This window comes from Penaeus monodon, chromosome 3, assembly GCF_015228065.2.
Source record: "Penaeus monodon isolate SGIC_2016 chromosome 3, NSTDA_Pmon_1, whole genome shotgun sequence".
Lineage (NCBI taxonomy): Eukaryota > Metazoa > Arthropoda > Malacostraca > Decapoda > Penaeidae > Penaeus > Penaeus monodon.
In genome coordinates, this window is record NC_051388.1 from 47629929 (window position 1) to 47653533 (window position 23605).

Consider the following 23605-nt stretch of genomic DNA (forward strand, 5'->3'; position numbering starts at 1 on the left):
AGGAATCTTTAGATGTCGGATTTTGGAACAGACTGTTCATTTTATTCTTATCGACAGTTTTTAGTTATTCAAGTGAACAGGTTAAATGGACAAGTGTTAGTAGACGGTCATTTTAATAAATATCCATAATTATGAAATGTATTTAGGCGTAGACGGGGGTAGGCTTATAAGAAGGTGCTGGATTGTAGGCAGGCTTGTACGCAGAGTACTGGGCCTCACCCTCGTAGCTGACGTTTCTCTTTACTACTCTTATTAAAAAAAAATGCCTATAAATTCGCATTTTTATAAGAACACAATGCCATATATGGTTCCACTTTTTCTCTTAATACATTACACATGAATGTTTGAGAAGCTTTTAAGCTGAAAAGTTTTAAGGGTAATGGCTGTCAAAATTAAAATCAACACCTTTAAATTGACAATAAAATCGTGGGTATGTACACACACGTAAATATCTACCTATCTATATGCATACACATAAGCACACACACACACACACACACACACACACACACACGTATATACATAAATTTATGCATGCGTGCGCGTCTGTGTGTGTCTATGTATATATATCAATATCAATCTATATATGTACATACGTATACACATATATAAGTATATATATGTGTACACACACACATGCATATACACAAGAAAACATCAGATACAAAAAGGCCACGGATATACAAGCACAATACATACATGCTCGCGCGAGTGTTAGTCTGTTCTCCCTCACTGGTTTGCTGAAGTGCATAGCCAAAGGCTGGCTAAAAAGGAACAAATGAACAGTGTTACTAAATTCTTGATATCAGTTTGCAATGAAATGTTTAATTCTGGTAGGCATATATAGTTGAACCAAATTTTTGTTGGTAGAATATTCTATTTTGTTATAACATTAATATGATGTCTAAAGTGAGACTACATTCAACATTTCCCCCTATTATATATATCAATTATATATAGAAATCTGTGCAATGTTACAGATGAATGTTATTTGTACGGTAGAATATGGTCTGTGAAGGAGAGGAAGATGATGGTTATAATCCAAGGTGAAGGTCGTTCGAAAGGAAGAGGCGTGTCTAGTGTAAGCCTATACGTGGACCACAGTATAAATGGGACCTGATAAGATCGGAGCATCACACTTCATCTACCTCCACCATGTTCACCAAGGTGAGAAACATCACGACAGTAAATATAATTTGTAACAAAAAGATACATTTGTAATATTCGCAATATTTTCCATGATAGGCTGACAAGAAAATATGAAAAGAACTTGAAATATGGTATAATTATTGCGTTCTAGACTGTCATTGCCTTCGCCCTCGTGGCCGTTGCTGCTTCTGCTCCTTCTCAACCAGCCTATGGATATACCCCTCAGCCATCTTATGAAGTAAGTACACTTTAAATCTTAAATCTAAAAATCACATTTATTACATTTATATATATATATATATATATATATATATATATATATATATATATATATATAAGACAATCTAGTATCATAAGATTCTAATTCTATGGAACGTTTTCCAGGGTCCTGCTAAGTACGATTTCAATTATGCTGTGAAGGACGACTACTCCGGAAACGACTTCGGTCATCAGGAGGCCCGTGATGGCTACGATACTCAGGGTTCTTACTACGTTCTCCTTCCCGACGGTCGTCTGCAGAAGGTGGCTTACACTGTCAACGGCGACTCCGGTTATGTGGCCGAGGTCAGCTACGAGGGTGAGGCCCAATACCCCGAATACAAGCCTGCTTACAACCCAGCCCCTGCATACAAGCCAGCTCCTACCTACGCCTATTGAATATATTTATGATAAATATTTATTAAAATGAGAGTCTACTAACACTTATCTCTTTCACCTGTCAACTTGAATTAGTTAAAAATGGGTGTGTGTACAGTATTCAGTTAGTTTCCAAAGCCAACATCTCAAGATTCTTCAATTCCACGACAAAAGAAATGCACATCTTACCTCGAACTCACACCATCAATATTGCAGGCAAAATGTTTTAAAAAATATCCCTAGGACATGGCGCTGAGTAGGAATATAGCATTAAAATAACTGAAATTTCGGGTAATTAAGTCTATAGCATACACTACCACGTGCAGATAGCCATTTCACACTTTCCTAAGTAGGGCAATTCATGTTTGTGAAGCCCCCATCATGATATTAAATGAGTGCGCAACTAACCAAAACAATTTAAGGGACGTTTGAAGCCAAATATACTACCTGTATGTCTTTGCTGACAAAGGTCAGTAGTCAGTACTTAATCTCATTAATTATTTTCTAATCGAGAGTTGTTCGAATAACCTAATTTAATCATAAAGATCATGGGCCTCTCACTTACTTCAGTAGGTCTTGGTACATTGCATCTTTTGCTGTATGGATTAAAATAACTGTTTTTAAACAACAAAAAACGCCAGTTGTGGGTCGCTTAAAATATACAATTTTTAACCATTTCTTCTGGGCTATCGGCAAGACATATAACCTGTGCAAGGAAATTTCATTATTAACAGTTCAGTGCTGTATCTTGGCGGGCAGGGGCTGAAAGTGGCCAACATTAGTTAAGAACAGTTTCATACTTGCCCTTACTCTATTTGGGTTATATATATATATATATATATATATATATATATATATATATATATATATATATATATTTGTAATATGCCCAAGTGTAATTATATACTAAACATGAATTATTATGACAGAAGCGAAACAAAGCATAATGAAATTATATAGCATAGTCCACTAACACCGTATGGAAATTCTGTTTCAGGAGAATTTAGGATAGTAGCATTATGTACTAAAATAAGAAAAGGTTGACATTTTCTTCAAAAAATATTAAATCAAAAGGAACTGCATCAAGCGTATACAAACGTTGCTCTGAAAACTGGCGAAAGGGTTCTTATGCATTCTTTAAAGTTTTGCAAACTATAGAGTAAGAGATGCAGTGCACGAGGTATACATCATGATTATGATTAAAGTTAGACTACCTTGAACAATTTCTATTAAAACACTTAGCCTCTGAGAGTATGTATAGTACAAATGCAAAACCAGTACATTATGGCTTCTCAAACAAGGATTGTGCCATGGAAAGGAATGTGAAATGACCCTCTGCAGTTATTGTCCTATATAAGATATAAATGTCCAAAATAAGGGTTAGGCACTGCTGTGAGAGTGCACCGCAACTTTTATATTTGGTATAAAACATTTCCATCATTGTTATGATTTATACCTACTAATTAGCATACCGCAAGAAGAAGAGAAAGAAGAAACAAGATGATCTTGAGGTGCATTTTTTTGTGATGTATTTGAGGAATGAATATTTAGATGTCGGATTTTGGAACAAACTGTTCATTTTATTCTTATCGACAGTTTTTAGTTATTCAAGTGAACAGGTTAAAGAGACAAGTGTTAGTAGACAATCATTTTAATAAATATCCATAATTATGAAATGTATTTAGGCGTAGACGGGGGTAGGCTTATAAGAAGGTGCTGGATTGTAGGCAGGCTTGTACTCAGGGTACTGGGCCTCACCCTCGTAGCTGACCTCGGCCACGTAACCAGAGTCGCCGTTGACAGTGTAGGCGACCTTCTGCAGACGACTGTCGGGAAGGAGAACGTAGTAAGAACCCTGAGTATCGTAACCGTCACGAGCTTCCTGATGACCGAAGTCGTTACCGGAGTAGTCGTCCTTCACAGCATAGTTGAAGTCGTAGTTGGCAGGGGCCTGGAAAAGTTCCATAGAATTAGAATCACGTAATACTAAATTTCTTTATGGAAAATATCCATAAAATTAGGAGCATGCTACACTATACTTATTTATATGTTCTTTATTAAGTTTATTCAGTAGCATATATGATATTTAGATTACCAAAACTGTACTTACCTCATAGGCAGGCTCAGGAACATATCCATAGGCTGGCTGAGAAGGAGCAGAGGCAGCAGCGGCCACGAGGGCGAGGGCAAAGATAGTCTAGGAAGAAATGAAAATACGAAATTACGAATTCCATTCATCTTTATCATGCACACAAATATGTCACGGTATTATAGAATGTGCTACGATCTCTATTTTATTATTATCATACATATATTTTTATCATCACTATTAATAGCTGGTAAAATTTTATTTAAAGTTTTATATAAATCTGATTTTGGCAGGATGACATTTCTTACCTTAGTGAACATGATTAAAGTAGATGAAGTGTGATGTTCTTATTATTCTCCAAGTCCCTTTTTATACTGTGGTCCAAGACTAGGCTTACAGTAGACACGCCCCTTCTTTCCTTCTGCGCGACCTTCACCTTGGATTATAACCATCATTTCCCCCTCTATAACAGACTATACGGCCACATAAAGCACTATTGATCCTTCGATTACCTATCCTCCAAAAATATGGTTCAATCACTAACGGCCACGATTGTTCTAAATCTGAAATTTACTTTGTTACTGATGTATTATGTAAGGAAGTTTATTGCATAATTCACTTCCACTTAAGCAGTATACTGTATAATAAAGTTTAAGATAAAAATAAATTATTCTGAATCAATGTGGCATCATCACTTCAACTGTTCTGATATTATTCTGACAACAATTTACTGTTAACGTCTTTCAGTCTCATAGCTCCTTAAAAATTCATACTATATGAAAAAGTAAATAGATAAAAAGCATAATGAGTAGTATGATAAACCTGCACAGTACCTTTGAGCAGAATTTTAATTGTAACAAGAGTAATATAGCTAATTACAGAGAGAAATCTAATGAATGTATTTCATAGGGCAAAGACACACAGAAGGAAGGGGCGTGTATACTATAAGCCTACACGCTGATCACAGTTTAAAACGGATTTGGTGATTTATGGGAGCATCTTCTTCATCTGCCACAATGTTCACTAAGGTAACAGATATGTTGTTGCCTCTCTTTCATCAGTTATTATATATTATCTCCTCAGCGTCTGATATCTTATACTTAATCAAGCAATTATAATACTACTTTAATCTCATTATGCAGTAACTAAATCAAGCAAAAACCTATTATAGAAAATACTTAACCTATTATACATATATTATGCAAACGGAAAATTATTCCTACGCTCCACTGGAAATCGATAGTCTTCATCACTGTTGAATCACACTTCCGTAGAGATGAGATCTCTTAAAAGTAATTAATTAATTCCTTACTTTCTGAACTAACTTACTAAAAAAATCTATATGTATTCAATCATATCATTCTCAAAACTTGAAAATCAAATCTATAATTATTTCATTATATAATTCTTACTTCTAAAATTAACTTAATCAAATACAATAATTGGTCCATTATATAGCCACACATAAATCTAGAAATAATCCCTAATCCTACTTAATCCACATTATCCATAGCACGTTCCCGTCCACCATGTTCCTGCAAGATAAGGCACTAGATCACTTCAAGCGGGCTTACGAAGATGTGCCACAAAAATGACATGGCTACTGGATGCTACTCCGAAATGTAGTTCGCCGTTGTCTATCGCTAAGCGTCTTTTATTCCCGATATAGGAGCTCATCTGGCCACACCCCTATCAGTTATTATGGATATAATATAATTTATTTTCACTAATTTGAAAGATACCAGCATCAGGACTTTCCTGTGTTCCAGCAAATTTTCAATACTGCATTTATCACTTAAAATTTTTTCTACCTGCCACCCGAGTTATTTTCTTGTTCCAGACTGGTATGTTATGCTACATATTGCGCTCACTTAGAACTACTTGTTGTTTTCGCACTTGTGCCTTCGTTTTTGCTTCTGTTGGTCTGTCACGTGGCGTCACTTTATCACGAAATGTTTTCAACACTTTGACGTCATGGTGCGCCCCTATTTTTTGTATCTGCGTCTTGTCCTGTTGACCATATTTTTTGTGTGGAGTTCGCTTGAGTCGTCGCAATGATATTCTATTTTTGATGTCTCGTCCCGGCTTGTTTGTTTCGCCTGTTCATGTAGCATCCGCTTTGCCCTCATGTTGTTCACATGATAATGCCTATGTAATGTATTGCATAGTTCTATTTTTATGCATCTTCTTCCAGGTCCCTGCGAAGTACGACTTCAACTATTCCGTGAAGGACGACTACTCCGGCAACGACTTCGGTCACCAGGAAGCTCGCGATGGTTACGATACTCAGTAAGAACTACGTTACCCTTCCCGACGGTCGTCTGCAGAAGGTCGCCTACACTGTCAACGGCGACTCTGGTTACTTGGCCGAGGTCAGCTACGAGGGTGAGGCCCAGTACCCCGAGTACAAGCCTGCCTACAAACCAGCACCTGCCTACAAGCCTGCCCTTGCATATGCCTAAATGAAATTTTATACATTATGATGAATATTTATTAAACAGGAAGTCTACTAACACATCTCATTTCCCAGTCTACATATCATTATATAACTTGTATAATATAAAATAATCATATCCATGTTAAAGATAGAATGTAATGAACTGCCAATACAAGACCGTCTTGAGTACTCTCGTGATTACTCTGTTGCACTACCAATTTAGCAATCTCAGTTTTCTTTCCACACATTTTCGTTACCGACATAACGGACAAGTATCGATTACTTGACCACATTTCAGTGAAGAAACTTAAAAGGAATCCTACTTTTCACATCCTTCGATTTATACTATTAAGACAACCAAGCATACTCGCGAGAAGTGTACACGTGGAATGACCACCAGAAAGATGAGAGCGCGCGCTCTCTCATGTACGCCCAGCTACACTCAAACGCAGTGTATATATTCAGTATAATTATATCTAGTAAATAGAGTGGTTGAGTGAGTATATTATATGATAGATAAGTTCCTTTTATCCTGTCTATTTTTGCACACTGTCAAATGTGTATGTGTGTGTGCATAAATACAGACATGGATATGTAGCAGAATAAGATAATGACAATAGAGCATCTGTATATATATCTATCCGCTAAACTGTAGAGTGTAAAAAATAAAATATGGCTCGTGTATATATATATATATATATATATATATATATATATATATATATATATATATATATATATATATGCGCACACACACACACACAGAAACACACACATGCATACATACAGAAATATATGTCTGTATACACACGCAAACACACACACACATATGCATATGAACACACACACACACACACACACACACACACACACACACACACACACACACACACACACACACATGTATATATATATATATATATATATATATATATATATATATATATATATATATATATATATATATATATAAATGCGTATGCAAATAGATATATCATATAAATGATATATATAGGCATATAAGTAATAGCAGTCTCTTCTACAAGATTCCTCATTCTCCTACCATAGGATCGGCTGTCCTCAAGAGTCTTGATAACCAACCTGGATGTAGATCATGCAGTCCCGTTGTAATGAATGAGGTGGTTCTCCACTCACAGCATAAAACCCTGGGCTTCATCCTCGTAGCTGATCTCGGTTACGTAACCGGAGTCACTATTGACCTTCTGCAGACGACCGTCGGAAATGAGAACATAGTAAGAACCTTGAGTATTGTAGCCATCACGGGCCTCCTGATGACCGAAGTCGTTGCCGGAGTAGTTTTCCTGCATAATATACATATAGAAACAGATAGATACTTTGTTAGTAAAATTAACTTTTAGATTCCAGAAATTATAATTTTACCTAATAACCAGGCTGAAGTGCCATAGGCTAGTTGAAGGTGCAGGTGAATCAACGGCCACGGGAACGAGGGCAACGACAATCTCCAAAAATGTATGATATTAGGATTTCCTTTCACATTTTATTATGCACAGAATTATCATTGCTACGGTTATTTTATGTAATTAGCAATATCCTATTATAAATCTAATAATGGGTGTTTATAGTATTTCTTACCGTTTATTTTGGGTAATTAGCAATATGCTATTATAAATCTAATAATATAATAATGGGTGTTTACAGTATTTCTTACCGTAGTGAACATGTAGGTAGTTGAAAGTGTTATACTCCTTCTCACCATGTGCTTTGTATACTGTGGTCCACGAGTAGGACAATAGTAGAAACGCCCCTTCTTTCCGTGCCACCTTTACGCTGAAATACAATCATCATCCACTCCATAATGACTTTATTTTATGTTTACATTGAAAATCTGCGCAACATTAAAGTAGCGGTTTATCATACTGCACATTGTACAAATGTGGTAAGAGAGAGAGAGAGAGAGAGAGAGAGAGAGAGAGAGAGAGAGAGAGAGAGAGAGAGAGAGAGAGAGAGAGAGCAGGTTTTTGCAGCCCATTTAGATGTTATTGTATTCATAGATACTGAAATAACATTCGTATTACTGTGCTCCCCATCAATCTTTATGTAAGTTATATAATTTCTTCATGTTTGTGTCTGCCATTTTATGTAAATTTACAATTCAATGTTCTTCATTACGTTTCTCTTTACTATTATTTTATTTTAGAAAACAATGTCTATAAATTTGCATTTTTATATGAACACAATGCCATATATGGTTCCATTTTTTCTCCTTGAATTGATAATAAAATCGTGGGTATGTACACACACGTAAGTATCTACCTATCTATATGCATACACATAAGCACACACACACACACACACACACACGTATATACAGACATTTATGCAAGCGTGCGCGTCTGTGTATCTATGTATATATATATATATATATATATATATATATATATATATATATATATATATGTACATCAGTATCAATCTATATATGTACATACGTATACACATATATAAGTACATATATGTGTACACACATGCATATACACAGGAAAACATCAGATACAAAAAGGCCACGGATATACAAGTACATTACATACATGGGCGCGCGAGCGTTGTTAGTCTGTTCTCCCTCACTGGTTTGCTGAAATGCATAGCCAAAGGCTGGCTAAAAAGGAAAAAATGAACAGTGTTACTAAATTCTTTGTATCAATTTGCAATGAAATGTTTAATTCTGGTAGGCATATATAGTTGAACCAATTTTTTGTTGGTAGAATATTCTATTTTGTTATAACATTAATATGATAATGTCTTAAGTGAGATTACATTCAACATTTCCTCTCATTATATACATTAATTATATTTAGAAATCTGTGCAATGTTACAGATGAATGTAATTTGTACGGTGGAATATGGTCTGTGAAGGAGAGGAAGATGATGGTTATAATCCAAGGTGAAGGTCGTTCGAAAGGAAGAGGCGTGTCTAGTGTAAACCTATACGTGGACCACATAATAAAAGGGACCTGATAAGATCGGAGCATCACACTTCATCTACCTCCACCATGTTCATCAAGGTGAGAAACATCAGGACAGTAAATATAATTTGTAACAAAAAAGATACATTTGTAATATTCGCAATATTTCCCATGATAGGCTGACAAGAAAATATGAAAAGAACTTGAAATATGGTATACTTGTTGCGTTCTAGACTGTCATTGCCTTCGCCCTCGTGGCCGTTGCTGCTTCTGCTCCTTCTCAACCAGCCTATGGATATACCCCTCAGCCATCCTATGAAGTAAGTACACTTGAAATCTTAAATCTGAAAATCACATTTATTACATTTATGTATATAAGACAATTTAGTATCACAAGATTCTAATTCTATGAAACTTTTTTCCAGGGCCCTGCTAAGTACGATTTCAATTATGCTGTGAAAGACGACTACTCCGGAAACGACTTCGGTCACCAGGAGGCTCGTGATGGCTACGATACTCAGGGTTCTTACTACGTTCTCCTTCCCGACGGTCGTCTGCAGAAAGTGGCTTACACTGTCAATGGCGACTCCGGTTATGTGGCCGAGGTCAGCTACGAGGGTGAGGCCCAATACCCCGAGTACAAGCCTGCTTACAACCCAGCCCCTGAATACAAGCCAGCTCCTACCTACGCCTATTAAATATATTTATGATGAATATTTATTAAAATGAGAGTCTACTAACACTTATCTCTTTCACCTGTCAACTTGAATTAGTTAAAAGTGGGGATGTGTACAAGTATTCGGTTAATTTCCAAAGCCAACATCTAAAGACTCTTCAACTACGCGACAAAAGAAATGTACATTTTACCTCGAACTCACACCATCAATATTGTAGGCAAAATGTTTTAAAAAATACCCCTAGGACATGGCACTGAGTAGGAATATAGCATTATAGTAACTGAGATTTCGGGTAATTAAGTCTGTAACATACTCTACTGCGTTCAGATAGCCATTTCACACTTTCCTAAGTAGGGCAATTCATGTTTGCGAAGGCTCCATCATGATCTAAAATGAATGCGCAACTAACGAAAACAATTTTAGGGACGTTTGAAGCCAAATGTACTACCTGTATGTATTTGCTGACAAAGGTCAGTATTCAGTACTTAATCTCATGGGTCTCTCACTTCAGTAGGTCTTGGTACATTACATCTTTTACTGTATGGATTGAAATAACCGTTTTTAAACAACAACAACAACAACAAAACGCCAATTGTGGGTCGTTTAAAATATACAATTTTTAACCATTTCTTTTGGGCTGTCGGCAAGACATATAACCTGTGCAAAGAAATTTCATTATTAACAGTTCAGTGCTGTACCTTGGCGGGCAACATTAGTTAAGAACAGTTTCATACTTGCCCTTTCTCTGTTTGCGTCATATATATATATAAATATAATTTGTAATATGCCCTAATATAATTATATACTAAACATGAATTATTATTACAGAACCGTAATGAAAATTTATAGCATAGACCACTAACACCGAATGGAAATCCTGTTTCAGGAGTTTTTAGGATAGTAGCATTATATACTAAAATAAGAGAAGGATGACAATTTTCTAAAAAAATATGAAATCAAAAGGAACTGCATCAAGCGACGTATACAAACGTTGCTCTGAAAACTGGCGAAAGGGTTCTTATGCATTCTTTAAAGTTTTGCAAACTATAGAGTAAAATATGCAGTGCACGAAGGATACATCATGATTAGGATTAACGTTAGACTACCTTGAACAATTTCTATTAAAAATTTAGTCTCTGAGGGTAAGTATAGTACAAATGCAAAACCAGTACTTTATCCCTCAAACGTTTTTAAAATTGTTCAGATTCACTGCACATGCATTTGGTATCTAGGTGGGGGCTTGTCAAACAAGGATTGTGCCATGGAAAGGAATGTGAAATGACGCTTTGCAGTTATTGTCCTATATAAGATATAAATATCCAAAATAAGGGTTGGACACTGCTACGAGAGTGCACCGCAACTTTTATATTTGGTATAAAACATTTCAATCATTGTTATGATTTATACCTACTAATTAGCATACCGCAAGAAGAGAAAGAAGAAACAAGATGATCTTGAGGTGCATTTCTTTTATGATGTTTTTGAGGAATCTTTAGATGTCGGATTTTGGAACAAACTGTTCATTTTATTCTTATCGACAGTTTTTAGTTATTCAAGTGAACAGGTTAAAGAGACAAGTGTTAGTAGACGGTCATTTTAATAAATATCCATAATTATGAAATGTTTTAGGCGTAGACGGGGTAGGCTTATAAGAAGGTGCTGGATTGTAGGCAGGCTTGTACTCAGGGTACTGGGCCTCACCCTCGTAGCTGACCTCGGCCACGTAACCAGAGTCGCCGTTGACAGTGTAGGCGACCTTCTGCAGACGATCGTCGGGAAGGAGCACGTAGTAAGAACCCTGAGTATCGTAACCGTCACGAGCTTCCTGATGACCGAAGTCGTTACCGGAGTAGTCGTCCTTCACAGCATAGTTGAAGTCGTACTTGGCAGGGGCCTGGAAAAGTTCCATAGAATTAGAATCTTGTGATACTAGATTGTCTTATAATTATATATATATATATATATATATATATATATATATATATATATATATATATATATATATATATATATAATTAAGAGCATGCTATACTATACTTATTTATATGTTCTTTATTAATTTCATTCAGTAGCATATATGATATTTAGATTACCAAAACTGTACTTACCTCATAGGCAGGCTCAGGAACATATCCATAGGCTGGCTGAGAAGGAGCAGAGGCAGCAGCGGCCACGAGGGCGAGGGCAAAGATAGTCTAGGAAGAAATGAAAATACGAAATTACGAATTCCATTCATCTTTCTTTATCATGCACACAAATATGTCACGGTATTATAGAATGTGCTACGATCTTTATTTTATTATTATCATATATATATTTTTTTATCATCACTATTAAAAGCTGGTAAAATTTTATATAAAGTTTTATATAAATCTGATTTTGGCAGGATGACATTTCTTACCTTGGTGAACATGATGAAAGTAGATGAAGTGTGATGCTCCTATTATTCACCAAGTCCCTTTTTATACTGTGGTCCAAGACTAGGCTTAAAATAGACACGCCCCTTCTTTCCCTCTGCGCGACCTTCACCTTGGATTATAACCATCATATTCCCTTCTATAACTGACCATACGGCCAAATAAAGCACTATTGATCCTTCGATTACCTATCTTCCAAAAATATGGTTCAATCACTAACGGCCACGATTGTGCTAAATCTGAAATTTACTTTGTTACTGATGTCTTATGTATGGAAGTTTATTGCATAATTCACTTCCACTTAAGCAGTATACTGTATAAAATAAAGTTTGAGATAGAAATAAATTATTCTGAATCAATGTGGCATCATCACTTCAAGAGTTCTGATATTTATTCTGACAACAGATATTTATTCTGACTGTTAACGTCTTTCAGTCTCATAGCTCCTTACACATCATACTATATGAAAAAGTAAATAGATAAAATGTATAATGGGTAGAATGATAAACCTGCACAGTACCTTTGAGCAGAATTTTAATTGTAACAAGAGTAATATAGCTAATTACAGAGAGAAATCTCATGAATGTATTTCAAGGGCAAAGACACACAGAAGGAGGGGGCGTGTATACTATAAGCCTACACGCTGATCACAGTTTAAAACGGATTTGGTGATTTATGGGAGCATCTTCATCTGCCGCCATGTTCACTAAGGTAACAGATATGTTGCTGCCCCGCTTTCTTTAGTTATTATATATTATCTCCTCAGCGTCTGATATAATCTTTATAGTTCATATTAGTTAAAACTCAAAATTTTCCCCATTAAAAAGTAGATGAGTACATATCAAGGAAATGGTCAGAGAAAATATCTTATACTTAATCAAGCAATTATAATACTAATTTAATATCATTAAGCAGTAACTAAATCAAACAAAAACCTATTATAGAAAATACTTAACTTATACATATATTATGCAAAGGGAAAATTATTCCTACGCTCCACTGGAAATCGATAGTCTTCATCACTGTTGAATCACACTTCCGTAAAGCTGAGATCTCTTAAAAGTAATTAATTAATTCCTTATTTTCTAAACTAACTTACTATATCCTAACTCTTAGAAATTAAATCTATATGTATTCAATCATATCATTCTCAAAACTTAAAAAACAGAGCTATAATTATTTCATTATATAATTCTTCCAAAATTAACTTCATCAAATACAATAATTGGTCCATTATATAGCCACACATAAATCTAGAAATAATCCCTAATCCTACTTAATCCACATTATCCATAGCATGTTCCTGTCCACTACGTTCCGGCAAGATAAGGCACTAGATCATTTCAAGCGGGCTTACCAAGACGTACCACAAAAATGACATGGCTACTGGATGCTACTCCGAAATGTAGTACGCCGTTGTCTATCGCTGAGCGTCTTTTATTCCCGATATGGGAGCTCATCTGGCCACACCCTTATCAGTTATTATGGATATAATATAATTTATTTTCACTAATTTGAAAGATACCTGCATCAGGATTTTCCTGTGTCCCAGCAAATTTTTAACACTGCATTTATCACTTTAAAATTTTCCTACCTGCCACCCGAGTTATTTTCTTGTTCCAGACTGGTATGTTATGCTACCTATTGCGCTCACTTAGAACTACTTGTTGTTTTCGCACTTGTGCCTTCGTTTTTGCTTCTGTTGGTCTGTCACGTGGCGTCACTTTGTCACGAAATGTTTTCAACACTTTGGCGTCATGGTGCGCCCTTATTTTTTGTATCTGCGTCTTGTCCTGTTGACCATATTTTTTGTGTGGAGTTCGCTTGAGTCGTCGCAATGATATTCTATTTTTGATGTCTCGTCCCGGCTTGTTTGTTTCGCCCGTTCATGTAGCATCCGCTTTGCCCTCATGTTGTTCACATGATAATGCCTTCGTGTCTCTACGACATAAGCAAATCATATGTAAATCATAAGCAAATCATACAAGCGATATTGATCGTAGCAAATTTAGATTAAACCGATTTTTTTTTTAGCATAATGAAGAAAGATATAAATAATTCATAATATATTTTCTCTCTAGACTGTCGTTGCTCTCGCCCTCGTGGCCATTGCTGCCTCTGCTGCTTCTCAACCAGCCTATGGATATGGTCCTCAGCCAAATTATGAGGTAAGTATAAATTTGGATTTTTTGTGTGTGAATAATACATATCTTAAAAGAAAAAAATGTATTGCATAATTCTATTTTTATGCATCTTCTTCCACGTCCCTGCTAAGTACGACTTCAACTATTCCGTGAAGGACGACTACTCCGGTAACGACTTCGGTCACCAGGAAGCTCGCGATGGTTACGATACTCAGGGATTTTTCTACGTTACCCTTCCCGACGGTCGTCTGCAGAAGGTCGCCTTCACTGTCAACGGCGACTCTGGTTACTTGGCCGAGGTCAGCTACGAGGGTGAGGCCCAGTACCCCGAGTTCAAGCCTGCCTACAAACCAGCACCTATCTACGCCTAAATGAAATTCTATACATTATGATGAATATTTATTAAACAGGAAGTCTACTAACACATCTCATTTCCCAGTCTACATATCATTATATAACATGTATAATATAAAATAATCATATCCATGTTAAAGATAGAATGTAATGAACTGGCAATACAAGACCGTCTTGATTACTCTCGTGATTACTCTGTTGCACTACCAATTTAGGAATCTCAGTTTTCTTTCCACACATTTTCGTTACCGACATAACGGACAGGTATCGATTACTTGACCACATTTCAGTGAAGACACTTAAAAGGAATCCTATTTTTCACATCCTTCGATCTATAGTATTATGACAACCAAGCATACTCGCGAGAAGTGTACACGTGGAATGACCACAGGAAAGATGAGAGCGCGCGCTCCTGCATGTACGCCCAGCTACACACAAACGCACAGTGTATATATTCAGTATAATTATATCTAGTAAATAGAGTGGTTGAGTGAGTATATTATATGATAGATAAGTTCCCTTTATCCTGTCTATTTTTGCACATTGTCAAATGTGTATGCGTGTGTGTATAAATACAGACATGGATATGTAGCAGAATAAGATAATGACAATGGAGCATCTGTAAATATCTATCCGCTAAACTGTAGAGTGTAAAAAATAAAATATGGATCGTATATATATATGTATATATATTTATATTTATATATATATATATATATATATATATATATATATATATATATATATATATATATGCACACACACACACACACACACACACACACACACACACACACACACACACACACACACACACACACACAGAAACACACACATGCATACATACAGAAATATATGGCTGTATACACACGCATACACACACACACATGCATATGAATATATATATATATATATATATATATATATATATATATATATATAATATATATATATATACATATATATACATATATGCATATATGCGTACGCATATGGGTGTACGCATATATATGTATATGCTTAAATGTATATATATACACACATGTGTATATATGTATATATTATATATTATATATATATATATATATATATATATATATATAAATGCGTATGTATATAGATATATCATATAAATGATATATATATATATAAGCATATAAGTAATAGCAGTATCTCATCTACAAGATTCCTCGTTCTCCTACCATAGGATCGGCTGTCCTCAAGAGTGTTGAAAACCAACCTGGATGTAGATCATGCAGTCCCGATGTAATGAATGAGGTGGTTCTCCACTCACAGCATAAAGCCCTGGGCTTCATCCTCGTAGCTGATCTCGGTTACGTAACCGGAGTCACTATTGACCTTCTGCAGACGACCGTCGGAAAGGAGAACATAGTCGGAACCCTGAGTATTATAGCCATCACGGGCCTCCTGATGACCGAAGTCGTTGCCGGAGTAGTTTTCCTGCATAATATACATATAGAAACAGACAGATAATTTGTAAGTAAAATTAACTTTTAGATTCCAGAAATTATAATTTTACCTAATAACCAGGCTGAAGTGCCATGGGCTAGTTAGGAGCAGGTGCATCAACGGCCACGGGAATGAGGGCAACGACAATCTCCAAAAATGTATGATATTAGGATTTCCTTTCACATTTTATTATGCACAGAATTATCATTGCTGCGGTTATTTTATGCAATTAGCAATATCCTATTATAAATCTAATAATGGGTGTTTATAGTATTTCTTACCGTTTATTTTGGGTAATTAGCAATATGCTATTATAAATCTAATAATGTAATAATGGGTGTTTACAGTATTTCTTACCGTGGTGAACATGTAGGTAAATGAAATGTTATACTCCTTCTCACCATATGCTTTGTATACTGTGGTCCACGAGTAGGACAATCGTAGAAACGCCTCTTCTTTCCGTGCCACCTTTACGCTGAAATACGATCATCATCCACTCCATAATGACTATTTCATGTTTACTTTGAAAATTTGCGCAACATTACAGTAGCGGTTTATCATACTGCACATTGTACATATGTGGTAAGAGAGAGAGAGAGAGAGAGAGAGAGAGAGAGAGAGAGAGAGAGAGAGAGAGAGAGAGAGAGAGAGAGAGAGAGAAAGCAGGTTTTTGCAGCCTATTTAGATGTTATTGTATTCATAGATACTGAAATAACATTCGTATTACTGTGCTCCCCATCAATCTTTATGTAAGTTATATAATTTCTTCATGTTTGTGTCTGCCATTTTATGTAAATTTACAATTCAATATTCTTCATTACGTTTCTCTTTACTACTCTTATTTTATTTTAGAAAACAATGTCTATAATTTTTTTATATGAACACAATGCCATATATGGTTCCATTTTTTCTCTTTGAATTGATAATAAAATCGTGGGTATGTACACACACGTAAGTATCTACCTATCTATATGCATACACATAAGCACACACACACACGTATATACATAAATTTATGCAAGCGTGCGCGTCTGTATGTCTATGTATATATATATATGTACATCAGTATCAATCTATATATGTACATAAGTATACACATATATAAGTATATATATGTGTACACACATGCATATACACAGGAAAACATCAGATACAAAAAGGCCACGGATATACAAGTACAGTACATACATGGGCGCGCGAGCGTTGTTAGTCTGTTCTCCCTCACTGGTTTGCTGAAGTGCATAGCCAAAGGCTGGCTAAAAAGGAAAAAATGAACAGTGTTACTAAATTCTTTATATCAATTTGCAATGAAATGTTTAATTCTGGTAGGCATATATAGTTGAACCAAATTTTTGTTGGTAGAATATTCTATTTTGTTACAACATTAATATGATAATGTCTTAAGTGAGATTACATTCAACATTTCCTCCCATTATATATATTAATTATATTTAGAAATCTGTGCAATGTTACAGATGAATGTAATTTGTACGGTGGAATATGGTCTGTGAAGGAGAGGAAGATGATGGTTATAATCCAAGGTGAAGGTCGTTCGAAAGGAAGAGGCGTGTCTAGTGTAAACCTATACGTGGACCACAGTATAAAAGGGACCTTTAAGATCGGAGCATCACACTTCCTCCACCTCCACCATGTTCACCAAGGTGAGAAACATCACGACAGTAAATATAATTTGTAACCAAAAAGATACATTTGTAATATTCGCAATATTTTCCATGATAGGCTGACAAGAAAATATGAAAGGAACTTGAAATATGGTATAATTGTTGCGTTCTAGACTGTCATTGCCTTCGCCCTCGTGGCCGTTGCTGCTTCTGCTCCTTCTCAACCAGCCTATGGATATACCCCTCAGCCATCCTATGAAGTAAGTACACTTTAAATCTTAAATCTGAAAATCACATTTATTACATTTATATATATAAGACAATCTAGTATCACAAGATTCTAATTCTATGAAACTTTTCCAGGGCCCTGCTAAGTACGATTTCAATTATGCTGTGAAAGACGACTACTCCGGAAACGACTTCGGTCACCAGGAGGCTCGTGATGGCTACGATACTCAGGGTTCTTACTACGTTCTCCTTCCCGACGGTCGTCTGCAGAAAGTGGCTTACACTGTCAATGGGGACTCCGGTTATGTGGCCGAGGTCAGCTACGAGGGTGAGGCCCAATACCCCGAGTATAAGCCTGCTTACAACCCAGCCCCTGCATACAAGCCAGCTCCTACCTACGCCTATTAAATATATTTATGATGAATATTTATTAAAATGAGAATCTACTAACACTTATCTCTTTCACCTGTCAACTTGAATTAGTTAAAAGTGGGGATGTGTACGAGTATTCGGTTAATTTCCAAAGCCAACATCTAAAGATTCTTCAACTACACGACAAAAGAAATGTACATCTTACCTCGAACTCACACCATCAATATTGCAGGCAAAATGTTCTTAAAAATACCCCTAGGACATGGCACTGAGTAGGAATATAGCATTATAGTAACTGAGATTTCGGGTAATTAAGTCTGTAACATACTCTACTGCGTGCAGATAGCCATTTCACACTTTCCTAAGTAGGAAAGTGTTAGATAATGCATTATCTAAGTGATATTGCCCGTGAATCGGGTTGAGAGTATAAGGGCCTGGACAGGTTGGCCCTGTTTACCCCATAAAAAAACAAAAAAAAACAAAACAAAAAGTATCTGGGTTCCCTTATAAGCCTTCAAGGAAGTGTGGGCGTCTATGAGGTAGAGTGGTGATGCCTTAAAAAAAACTCATATACTTGAGTTATCTACTCACACCCAGCTTTCACAAAGGCAAGTCATGAGGTCAGATACAACCTTTTCTCCGGTTCGACGCCATCTCACTGTACGATCCATGGAGGACACACAAAACACACGTTTTATACGCGAGGGGAAACAAAGAAATACAAAGTTTCGAATAAAAACAAATATTTACAATACAATTTGTTTGGAAAATGATATAAAACACGAAGATAAAACTAACAAAAAAATAATTATGGCAGAAGCATTGCACAAAATAAAACTCATGGGCAGCCCTCTAAATTCATTAAAATAATTAAAAATATCACTAAACATAATGTGGGGTATAAAATCAATGCTCAATAGCCAAAAGAAAAAGGTAATGTACCAAAAATATTTGTAATTTCGACTCGAAATAACAAACAAACAAGCAAACAGAGCTTCTAATGGCTCTCGAAATAAACTATAAAATGAGCAGCTAAAAGAAAATGCATTATAGAAACAAGAAAAGTAAAAGCATGCTTAGCAAATAAATTAAATTTAAGATCAAAGAAAAGCGGCACTCTAGAAAAGAATAAGAATAGCTTCTAAAAGCTCCGATAAATAATAATTAAAAAAGGAGATGTTAACATTGCAACAGAAATGAAAGAATTACGTTAAAATTGATAATATTTAAAATAAGTCTCAATCTAATGGCCAGAGTGAACATGAAAAAAAAGGCATAAAGTATGGGGAGTGACAGCCGATCCGTATCTCGTATGTCCTCCAGGATCTTTATACTTTCCCGTGGCCAGGATTTAGGGCAGGATGTAGGTTAAGCAAGGAATAGCCCGAGGTAAAAGGAACAGGGACAAGGCTGAGGGCAGAGGAAAATGAGTGGAAAAAGAAGGAATGGGAAAAAAGAAAACATCACTGGATAGGCATGGAGTCTAGATCTAGGTAGTCTGAGAGGAAATCTTGGAGTATAAGGCAAAGAAAGAGAATAGGGAAAAAAGAACACCTGAAGTAAGATAAAAAAGAAGAAAAAAATAGATCCTAGGCCGGGCTAGCAAGGAAAAATAAACCCACAAAACTTCTGAAAGACGGGTTGTAGGAGAGGCAAAGTTAGAGAAACAGAAGCTAGGAGAGGCAAAGTTAGAGAAACAGAAGCTAGGAGAGGGAAAGTAAGAGACATAGAAGCTAGGAGAGGGAAAGGAAGAGACATAGAAGCTAGGAGAGGGAAAGGAAGAGACACAGAAGCTATGAGAGGGAAAGGAAGAGACAGAAGCTAGGAGAGGGAAAGGAAGAGACACAGAAGCTAGGAGAGGGAAAGGAAGAGGCACAGAAGCTAGGAGAGGGAAGGAAGAGACACAGAAGCTAGGAGAGGGAAAGTAAGAGACACAGGAGCTAGGAGAGGGGAAAGGAAGAGACACAGAAGCTAGGAGAGGGAAAGGAAGAGACACAGAAGCTAGGAGAGGGAAAGGAAGAGACACAGAAGCTAAGAGAGGGAAAGGAAGAGACACAGAAGCTAGGAGAGGGAAAGGAAGAGACACAGAAGCTAGAAGAGGGAAATTAAGAGGAAAGGGGTAAGGAATGGGAAAAGGAAAAAAAAGGGGTGAGGGAAGGCAGAGAAGGGAGGCCCGGAGGCCTCACAAGGGCAATTCTTGTTTGTGAAGGCCCCATCATGATCTTAAATGAATGCACAACTAACCAAAACAATTTTAGGGACGTTTGAGGCCAAATGTACTACCTGTATGTATTTGCTGACAAAGGTCAGTATTCAGTACTTAATCTCATGGGTCTCTCACTTCAGTAGGTCTTGGTACATTACATCTTTTACTATATGGATTGAAATAACCGTTTTTAAACAACAACAACAACAACAAAAAACGCCCATTGTGGGTCGTTTAAAATATAACATTTTTAACCATTTCCTTTGGGCTGTCGGCAAGACATATAACCTGTGCAAAGAAATTTCATTATTAAGAGTTCAGTGCTGTACCTTGGCGGGCAGGGGCTGAAAGTGGCCAACATTAGTTAAGAACAGTTTCATACTTGCCCTTTCTCTGTTTGCGTCATATATATATAAATATAATTTGTAATATGCCCTAGTATAATTATATACTAAACATGAATTATTATTATAGAACCGTAATGAAAATTTATAGCATAGACCACTAACACCGAATGGAAATCCTGTTTCAGGAGTTTTAGGATAGTAGCATTATGTACTAAAATAAGAGAAGGATGACATTTTTCTAAAAAAATATGAAATCAAAAGGAACTGCATCAAGCGACTATACAAACGTTGCTCTGAAAACTGGCGAAAGGGTTCTTATGCATTCTTTAAAGTTTTGCAAACTATAGAGTAAAATATGCAGTGCACGAAGGATACATCATGATTATGATTAACGTTAGACTACCTTGAACAATTTCTATTAAAAATTTAGTCTCTGAGGGTAAGTATAGTACAAATGCAAAACCAGTACTTTATGCCTCAAACGTTTTTAAAATTGTTCAGATTCACTGCACACGCATTTGGTATCTAGGTGGGGGCTTGTCAAACAAGGATTGTGCCATGGAAAGGAATGTGAAATGACGCTCTGCAGTTATTGTCCTATATAAGATATAAATGTCCAAAATAAGGGTTAGACACTGCTACGAGAGTGCACCGCAACTTTTATATTTGGTATAAAACATTTCAATCATTGTTATGATTTATACCTACTAATTAGCATACCGCAAGAAGAGAAAGAAGAAACAAGATGATCTTGAGGTACATTTCTTTTGTGATGTTTTTGAGGAATCTTTAGATGTCGGATTCTGGAACAAACTGTTCATTTTATTCTTATCGACGTTTTTAGTTATTCAAGTGAACAGGTTAAAGAGACAAGTGTTAGTAGACAGTCATTTTAATAAATATCCATAATTATGAAATGTATTTAGGCGTAGACGGGGGTAGGCTTATAAGAAGGTGCTGGATTGTAGGCAGGCTTGTACTCAGGGTACTGGGCCTCACCCTCGTAGCTGACCTCGGCCACGTAACCAGAGTCGCCGTTGACAGTGTAGGCGACCTTCTGCAGACGACCGTCGGGAAGGAGCACGTAGTAAGAACCCTGAGTATCGTAACCGTCACGAGCTTCCTGATGACCGAAGTCGTTACCGGAGTAGTCGTCCTTCACAGCATAGTTGAAGTTGTACTTGGCAGGGGCCTGGAAAAATTCCATAGAATTAGAATCTTGTGATACTAGATTGTCTTATATATATATATATATATATATATATATATATCTATATATATCATATATATATATATATATATATATATATATATATAATTAAGAGCATGCTATACTATACTTATTTATATGTTCTTTATTAATTTCATTCAGTAGCATATATGATATTTAGATTACCAAAACTGTACTTACCTCATAGGCAGGCTCAGGAACATATCCATAGGCTGGCTGAGAAGGAGCAGAGGCAGCAGCGGCCACGAGGGCGAGGGCAAAGATAGTCTAGGAAGAAATGAAAATACGAAATTACGAATTCCATTCATCTTTCTTTATCATGCACACAAATATGTCACGGTATTATAGAATGTGCTACGATCTTTATTTTATTATTATCATATATATATTTTTTTTATCATCACTATTAAAAGCTGGTAAAATTTTATATAAAGTTTTATATAAATCTGATTTTGGCAGGATGACATTTCTTACCTTGGTGAACATGATGAAAGTAGATGAAGTGTGATGCTCCTATTATTCACCAAGTCCCTTTTTATACTGTGGTCCAAGACTAGGCTTAAAATAGACACGCCCCTTCTTTCCCTCTGCGCGACCTTCACCTTGGATTATAACCATCATATTCCCTTCTATAACTGACCATACGGCCAAATAAAGCACTATTGATCCTTCGATTACCTATCTTCCAAAAATATGGTTCAATCACTAACGGCCACGATTGTGCTAAATCTGAAATTTACTTTGTTACTGATGTCTTATGTATGGAAGTTTATTGCATAATTCACTTCCACTTAAGCAGTATACTGTATAAAATAAAGTTTGAGATAGAAATAAATTATTCTGAATCAATGTGGCATCATCACTTCAAGAGTTCTGATATTTATTCTGACAACAGATATTTATTCTGACTGTTAACGTCTTTCAGTCTCATAGCTCCTTACACATCATGCTATATGAAAAAGTAAATAGATAAAATGTATAATGGGTAGAATGATAAACCTGCACAGTACCTTTGAGCAGAATTTTAATTGTAACAAGAGTAATATAGCTAATTACAGAGAGAAATCTAATGAACGTATTTCAAGGGCAAAGACACACAGAAGGAAGGGGCGTGTATACTATAAGCCTACACGCTGATCACAGTTTAAAACGGATTTGGTGATTTATGGGAGCATCTTCTTCATCTGCCGCCATGTTCACTAAGGTAACAGATATGTTGTTGCCCCGCTTTCTTTAGTTATTATATATTATCTCCTCAGCGTCTGATATAATCTTTATAGT

The 23605-nt window shown here is 36.1% G+C and overlaps 6 protein-coding genes across 6 annotated transcripts; 3 read left to right on the plus strand and 3 right to left on the minus strand.

Annotated features, from left to right (window-relative positions):
- Positions 1 to 1117: 1117 nt before the first annotated feature.
- Positions 1118 to 1848, plus strand: LOC119595760 (cuticle protein 7-like). Its single transcript, XM_037944900.1, has 3 exons — positions 1118 to 1167; positions 1301 to 1387; positions 1534 to 1848. The coding sequence occupies exons 1-3, from the start codon at positions 1156 to 1158 to the stop codon at positions 1804 to 1806; spliced, it is 372 nt and encodes a 123-aa protein (XP_037800828.1). The 5' UTR covers positions 1118 to 1155; the 3' UTR covers positions 1807 to 1848.
- A 1572-nt stretch (positions 1849 to 3420) lies between these two features.
- Positions 3421 to 4205, minus strand: LOC119595747 (pro-resilin-like). The gene is made up of 3 exons (XM_037944874.1): positions 4183 to 4205; positions 3896 to 3982; positions 3421 to 3736 (listed from the first exon to the last, which is right to left on the minus strand). The coding sequence occupies exons 1-3, from the start codon at positions 4192 to 4194 to the stop codon at positions 3467 to 3469; spliced, it is 369 nt and encodes a 122-aa protein (XP_037800802.1). The 5' UTR covers positions 4195 to 4205; the 3' UTR covers positions 3421 to 3466.
- Positions 4206 to 9332: 5127 nt separating this feature from the next.
- Positions 9333 to 9996, plus strand: LOC119595691 (cuticle protein 7-like). The gene is made up of 3 exons (XM_037944807.1): positions 9333 to 9355; positions 9490 to 9576; positions 9682 to 9996. Exons 1-3 carry the CDS (start codon positions 9344 to 9346, stop codon positions 9952 to 9954), a joined length of 372 nt encoding a protein of 123 aa, XP_037800735.1. The 5' UTR covers positions 9333 to 9343; the 3' UTR covers positions 9955 to 9996.
- A 1528-nt stretch (positions 9997 to 11524) lies between these two features.
- Positions 11525 to 12359, minus strand: LOC119586679 (pro-resilin-like). The gene is made up of 3 exons (XM_037935414.1): positions 12335 to 12359; positions 12042 to 12128; positions 11525 to 11827 (listed from the first exon to the last, which is right to left on the minus strand). Exons 1-3 carry the CDS (start codon positions 12344 to 12346, stop codon positions 11525 to 11527), a joined length of 402 nt encoding a protein of 133 aa, XP_037791342.1. The 5' UTR covers positions 12347 to 12359.
- A 5572-nt stretch (positions 12360 to 17931) lies between these two features.
- On the plus strand, positions 17932 to 18618 carry LOC119595680 (cuticle protein 7-like). The gene is made up of 3 exons (XM_037944796.1): positions 17932 to 17979; positions 18114 to 18200; positions 18304 to 18618. The coding sequence occupies exons 1-3, from the start codon at positions 17968 to 17970 to the stop codon at positions 18574 to 18576; spliced, it is 372 nt and encodes a 123-aa protein (XP_037800724.1). The 5' UTR covers positions 17932 to 17967; the 3' UTR covers positions 18577 to 18618.
- Positions 18619 to 21969: 3351 nt separating this feature from the next.
- Positions 21970 to 22823, minus strand: LOC119595733 (cuticle protein 7-like). Its single transcript, XM_037944848.1, has 3 exons — positions 22799 to 22823; positions 22505 to 22591; positions 21970 to 22285 (listed from the first exon to the last, which is right to left on the minus strand). Exons 1-3 carry the CDS (start codon positions 22808 to 22810, stop codon positions 22016 to 22018), a joined length of 369 nt encoding a protein of 122 aa, XP_037800776.1. The 5' UTR covers positions 22811 to 22823; the 3' UTR covers positions 21970 to 22015.
- Positions 22824 to 23605: the final 782 nt, after the last annotated feature.

Bases quoted from the DNA above. Each gene is read 5' to 3' on its own strand.
- LOC119595760 (XM_037944900.1), top strand. The intron at 1,388-1,533 runs GTAAGTACACTT...AACGTTTTCCAG, and splicing joins CCCCTCAGCCATCTTATGAA to GGTCCTGCTAAGTACGATTT.
- LOC119595691 (XM_037944807.1), top strand. The intron at 9,577-9,681 runs GTAAGTACACTT...ACTTTTTTCCAG, and splicing joins CCCCTCAGCCATCCTATGAA to GGCCCTGCTAAGTACGATTT.
- LOC119595747 (XM_037944874.1), bottom strand. The intron at 3,737-3,895 runs GTAAGTACAGTT...GAACTTTTCCAG, and splicing joins TTCCTGAGCCTGCCTATGAG to GCCCCTGCCAACTACGACTT.
- LOC119586679 (XM_037935414.1), bottom strand. The intron at 11,828-12,041 runs GTAAGTACAGTT...GAACTTTTCCAG, and splicing joins TTCCTGAGCCTGCCTATGAG to GCCCCTGCCAAGTACGACTT.
- LOC119595733 (XM_037944848.1), bottom strand. The intron at 22,286-22,504 runs GTAAGTACAGTT...GAATTTTTCCAG, and splicing joins TTCCTGAGCCTGCCTATGAG to GCCCCTGCCAAGTACAACTT.
- LOC119595680 (XM_037944796.1), top strand. The intron at 18,201-18,303 runs GTAAGTACACTT...AAACTTTTCCAG, and splicing joins CCCCTCAGCCATCCTATGAA to GGCCCTGCTAAGTACGATTT.